A 5995-nucleotide genomic window follows, 5' to 3' on the forward strand; every position below is an offset into this window, starting at 1 on the left:
TTATCAAATAAAACTGAAATGTAATTAAAATGATGCGACAGTTTTGTTTTATTGTCCATGCTGCTACAATGACCATGGTCCACAATAAAATTTGCCTTACTTAAGTGTTTAGACTTATGTTCATGAAATTTAAAGATATACTCCCCGCGAAATGGGAAAACTTTGAGTTATTGAAAAAATCTTTATCTTTATATATATATAATAAAGCAGAATCTAGCCACAAAATTTTTCTTCCAAAGTGTGAATGTATTTTGATAAAAATAAGATTAGCAAGTATGATGCATTAATTGTGTAGGTAGATGTATTTATACATATTTTTTTGAAGTTATTATGTGTATTTATATTTTATAAATTATATTTTATTATTATAGCTCTATCTCTATCTGTATATATATTAAAACATAATAAAGTATGGAAAAAAATTTATTGCGTTCAAATTTATTGGTAAAGTTTTATATTTAATATAATTTGTGTATATATTCATTTAAACCTCAATTATAGTTAATTTGACTCCACATATATAAAGATGAGAAATTAGATATAAAATAAATATAGTTTTTACATAAATAATCTTTTTCAAATGAATAAGTTTTTGGTGGAGATTTTCGACAAATATCACCTGTTATTTTATTTACCAAATTTATTTAAATACGTTAGTTATATAATTAAAGTAATTATTTCAAATTCAAATTCCTTTCAAACAAAATAATTCAAATTCAAATTCAAATAATAATAAAGTAACAATAAACTTTAAAATCAACATAATAACAACATAATTAAACTTTTAAAAGTATTAAATATTACATTTTACAGTTATACTTAAATTTTTAATCAAACTAATTCTGAGCTCAAGAACTCAAGTACATTTTTCTGTTTCCACAATCATTACTTTCTTTGCTAATTCAGAGAAAGTAAAAACTTCAATTGATAAATTTGTTAAATTAATAATAGTTCATGCATTGCACGAGACAATTACTAGTATATAATAATGCTTATTACAATGTACTTGTTGCTGTAAATTCCTAGGTATTCTTCTATGTTGTTGTGGCCTAAGGATAACCTTGGTCATACATTTAATTAATCGCTTAAAATAAGCCGCCATGTGTTGCAAAATTATTGGCATACCATTTCTATATATTCACCTCAACCGTTCCAATTACGCACATTTTCTGGACTTCTGGGTTGGGTTGGGGAGAGCTGAAAAGATAGGAACTTTCAGCTCCTCATCTCATCACACCTGACACCTCATTCAACATCTCTTATCTTTTCCTTCTAAAGTAATACATAAACCATATAGAGAGACGTATATAGTGATACGATACCCATTATTCAACGATCCAAGATTCTCCCTTTCCCACATTTCCCTTTAAATTTCTGTCTGTCTGTGTGATCCGTTCATTTCCAAGAACGATTATGTCGGTTCCTGATTCTGATTTTCCGGATGGATTGCTGCTCCCTAACAATTCTTTTGTCAAGGAACGGGAGAAGATCATCATAGACACGGATCCTGGAATTGGTGATTTCATTTCATTCATTTATCAGTTCTTGTAATCTGAGATTAATGTTGCTGTAGTTTCGTTCAATTTGGTTATAATTGTGGGTTTTGGAGTCTGTGCACTAAATGTGGCATCTCTGTGTGGGTGTTGATGATCTGGGTACTAGGAACTAGGAAGATTGGATTCGTATTCTTGTTGTGTTTGTTAATATGGTTGAATCTTTAAAGTGCTATTGAAAAGGCTGCTTTTTAGTTGCATAGGTTGCTATGTATACGTAAGGTTGGTCTTCCCATTACTCTTTTTATGTGGGTGGGGAATGGGAATACTTCACTTTTATTTGATCCTTTACACAGTGATTAATCTTAAGACATGCTCACATAAGCCCCACACCCTACAGATGCAAGCAGTAAACTTGGTTTGAGAATGGGATATTTTATGGTGCTTTTGAGTTGTTATAATGTTTTTGTGCTATCTCATAATTGTATTCTTATCTGAAAAGATAGTATCAAAAGGTACTTACATTTTGGATTTTGATATAATATGCTCTTCAACTTGGTAGCATTTGATACTATCACTGTGGGTTACACTAGGATTTTGAGATGCTTTATATTTACTCAAGTGGGATAAACCATGAAATTGTACTATTACATTATGTACAATGCCTTTTAGAGTCTTAATTATAGATATGTTTTGGGTTGATGGCTTCATCCCTAAAGTTTGTAGACCTTTAAGTTTGAAGTTCCATATTGTTTGTCCTTTTAACACGTGAGTACTAATGGGCACCCAGATGATGCTATGGCAATACTAATGGCATTCCAAACACCACATTTGGAGGTATTAGGATTGACAACAGTGTTTGGTAATGTTAAGACACAAGATGCTACACGGAATGCATTACTTCTGGTACGCCTCGCCTTGTTCATCTATCCTACTTGAGGAGAGCAGCAATTTGCACTTTTCATAATTCGGGCCTTTTGTCTATCCAAAACATGTTCATGATCAAATACCTTTTTTTGTTGTACAAAAGCATAGTGTGAGATCGCAGGATGTCCTGGCGTTCCTGTTGCAGAGGGTAGCTACGAACCACTGAAGGTAATAGTTTGACTGCCAAGTGGTATCTAAATTTTTTAACCCTTCGATCTATGTGCTTCTTCTTGCTTAGCTCACCTAATTTTCCTGATGAAGTTTGTATATAAGTGTATGGCTACTGGTTTACATGCATTAATTTTGATATATATCCTCTGAGAATTAATCAGTTCCTGACAGATTTTTCTATTACAATGCCAATATTTGTTTATCCAGTCCATTAATAATATGCCAAGCTCAAAGATAATGTCCAGATTCATGGCTGTGTTTAGTTCCACAATTTGCCACTAAGGAGTAAAAGATTATGACAGCTGATAGTTTTGTGGAGTTGAATAGGACATTACATACAATATTAGCAGTTATTGAAATGAATTACAAAAGAATTTTATTTTGTAGGACAGATCTTCTGCACTCTATGCATTGTAATACGTTGTTTTTTTTTTTTTTTTTTTTTTTTTTGCTTTTCAAGAACCCAGTGAGTTTTCACGTTCTGACAGATTGTTTCATACCTCGGATAGGCTCCCATAAAAAAACATTTAACTTTAAATATTGAATAAGGAAATTAACCAGTAAGTCATCTCTAATTCTAAATGCATCTAATTGGCAACTAAAATTTGGGTCATTTACCTTCATTCTAAGTAGAGAGTTCTATTTGCATAACTTACACGGACTAAATACAATTCACAAGCTAGTGCTGAACTGCTGATTGAATTAATGGTTTTAATTATATCATCATTTTCCTTGAAATGCTTTTGGTTCTGGTCCTGAAAGGACACCATTTTTCCTTGAAATGCTTTTGGTTCTGGTCCTGAAAATGATACCATTCATGTGTAGTGAATTTTCTTAGCAAGACCATTCAAATAAATGTGTATTTATTGTGGCTTTCCTGCTTGCTTGACTTATGAATCACGTATTGAAAGTTTTCTAGCTGTTTTACATGGCATCAGGGAATCATCGCCTATCCTCCCTTGACCCACCGCAGTTGACCTTTTTGATATCTTCACCTAACCTACCATGGGTCGGTACCCACCATTAGTCTTTTTAAGAGAATAAACCCAAAATACCATGATCAGTGTGGATACCAGTAGATTGCCATCCCTACAGATTTTCTGTTACTATTAATATTAATCAATACTCAATAGATATGATTATAATATTTGTTTTGTTAAGCCTTGAACTCTTCTCTCCTGTTTGCAGAGGGGACATCCACGTATTGCAGATTTTGTACATGGTTCAGATGGATTGGGTAACACAGATTTACCTCCTCCAAAGTCCAAGAAAATTGAGAAGACTGCATCTGAATTTCTGGTTGATAAAGTTTCTGAGTACCCTGGTGAAGTAACTATACTTGCTCTAGGACCTCTCACAAACTTGGCTTTGGTAAGTTGGATATATTCTATTCTATTTGGCACTATACTTTTATCATCACACTATCTTCGTTTAGGCTGTCAAGAGGGATTCAACCTTTGCAAGCAAGGTGAAGAGAGTGGTAATCCTTGGTGGTGCTTTCTTTGCTTTAGGAAATGTTAATCCTGCTGCCGAAGCCAATGTACGTTGTTGTATCCTATTTCATTTCTTTGGTTCAAATTTTAATTTCTTTTTCAGTTTGAGAAACTCTGCAGTAATTTAGTTCATTCTTCTCGGCTAACTACTACTGTTTAACATGCTCTTTCCATAAATTGTTAAAACCATACAGTTAAGAGTAAGAATTTCATCTCCGCTTTGAAAATGCAGATCTTTGGGGACCCAGAAGCTGCAGATGTTGTGTTCACTTCTGGTGCAAATATTGATGTTGTTGGCATCAACATTACAACACAAGTCAAATTGACGGGTGCTTGCTTCTTCCTTCTTTCCTTCCTTTGTAAACTCCTCCATAATCCATATCAAGTATTCTTTTCGTTAATCGTAAGTTTATTGTGCTTTCAGATTCTGACCTTGATAGTCTGAGGCAATCTAAAGGAAGATATGCTCAATTCATATGTGATGCATGCAAATTCTACCGAGATTGGCATGTGATGTCCGATGGTGTTTATGGTAATCTTCTTTTGCGATTGCATTAACAATAACAATAGCAATAGCAATAGCTTCACGACCACGTACTTTCCTTTACTCTTTTCAGGAATTTTCCTTCATGATCCTGTCAGTTTCGTGGCACTAGTCCGACCTGATCTCTTTTCATTTAAGAAAGGGGTTGTGAGAGTTGAAACACAGGGCATTTGCGTAGGCCACACGCTTATGGACCAAGGCCTAAAAAAGTACGTCGCTTGCTTTCTACTTACCATTTTAGAGAGAGCTTCTTACTACTAAACTTCTCATTGCACTCTCTACTGATGCAGATGGAATTCAAGCAACCCGTGGTCAGGCTATTCCCCGATTTCAGTTGCGTGGACAGTCGACGTGGATGAAGTCGTGAATTATGTGAAGAATATGCTAATGAAACCATGAGATTTTCATTCTCTTTTCTTCAAGGAAAATCCCACTCTCAACATTTCATTTCTTGAAAACCAAAGTGAATTATCTGCAATTCTACAAGTTTCTTTTATGGCAGTTTGTGAGAAACATTGTCCAGAATATGGTTTTAACTTTGTTGTTCACGTTAACGACATCAACTGCCAATTGACATCTATAAAGCTTTTTCAATCATTTTTTTTAAAGGATACTATGATTTTGCTTATCTAAGATAAATGGAATTGGGCAACCCCAAGTGAGTTGCTCAGGTAGTGACTTAATAATTTTAAAGTTTTAAGTTCCACTCCTCGAGGGAATTGCCTATTGGCTTTCTCAGTTTCACTTGGAGTACACTTTTGGACCTATTAATCATAATGTTTCGAGTTTGATTTCTAGATAGAGTCGGTTTGAGTTTATTTTTTGCCCGTTAGGGTGCCTCACTATTTGGGTAGCAGGCACAATCTAATTTTTATTTGTGATTTAGAATATGCTCTTAGTTTTTTAAAATTTTGAGTTGTTATTATCGAAGAAGATAAAAACAATCTAATTTTTATTCGCGATTTACAAAATGTAATTTTTTGTACTTGAGATTTATAATTTTGAGTTGTTATCGAAGATGGGGAAACTCCTATGTATTTACTGTAGCTGTATCCAGCCTTGTATTACCAACTTCAATAGGTTCACTCATTTCAGTCTAGAGGTTCAATTACAGCGACTAGTACATGAATAGGTGATAATGGAGGTAGATCCAAGGACAGAGTAAACTCAATTTGAGTTGGCTCAGAAACAAGTACAAAGGGTTCTATGGTGGAGGATTGAACAGAGATTTTTTGCAAAGAGATTTTGATCATTGTGGATAACTGTCCAGTTTGCAAGAAGTTATTCAACATGTTTGGTTAGGGAAAAAGGATTTGTTGGTGGTTCTGTCAGTATGTCTTTTGGATTAGGCAAAGACTTAGGGGATT

At 33.9% G+C, this 5995-nt stretch overlaps 1 protein-coding gene across 1 annotated transcript; it reads left to right on the plus strand.

Annotated features, from left to right (window-relative positions):
• The first annotated feature begins 1154 nt into the window (after positions 1–1154).
• On the plus strand, positions 1155–5232 carry LOC109155122 (uridine nucleosidase 1-like). Its single transcript, XM_019302855.1, has 9 exons — positions 1155–1516; positions 2284–2399; positions 2529–2588; positions 3780–3962; positions 4027–4131; positions 4317–4413; positions 4509–4616; positions 4702–4837; positions 4919–5232. The coding sequence occupies exons 1-9, from the start codon at positions 1414–1416 to the stop codon at positions 5025–5027; spliced, it is 1017 nt and encodes a 338-aa protein (XP_019158400.1). The 5' UTR covers positions 1155–1413; the 3' UTR covers positions 5028–5232.
• Positions 5233–5995: the final 763 nt, after the last annotated feature.

The sequence above is a fragment of the Ipomoea nil genome, unplaced genomic scaffold (assembly GCF_001879475.1).
Source record: "Ipomoea nil cultivar Tokyo-kokei standard unplaced genomic scaffold, Asagao_1.1 scaffold2694, whole genome shotgun sequence".
Lineage (NCBI taxonomy): Eukaryota > Viridiplantae > Streptophyta > Magnoliopsida > Solanales > Convolvulaceae > Ipomoea > Ipomoea nil.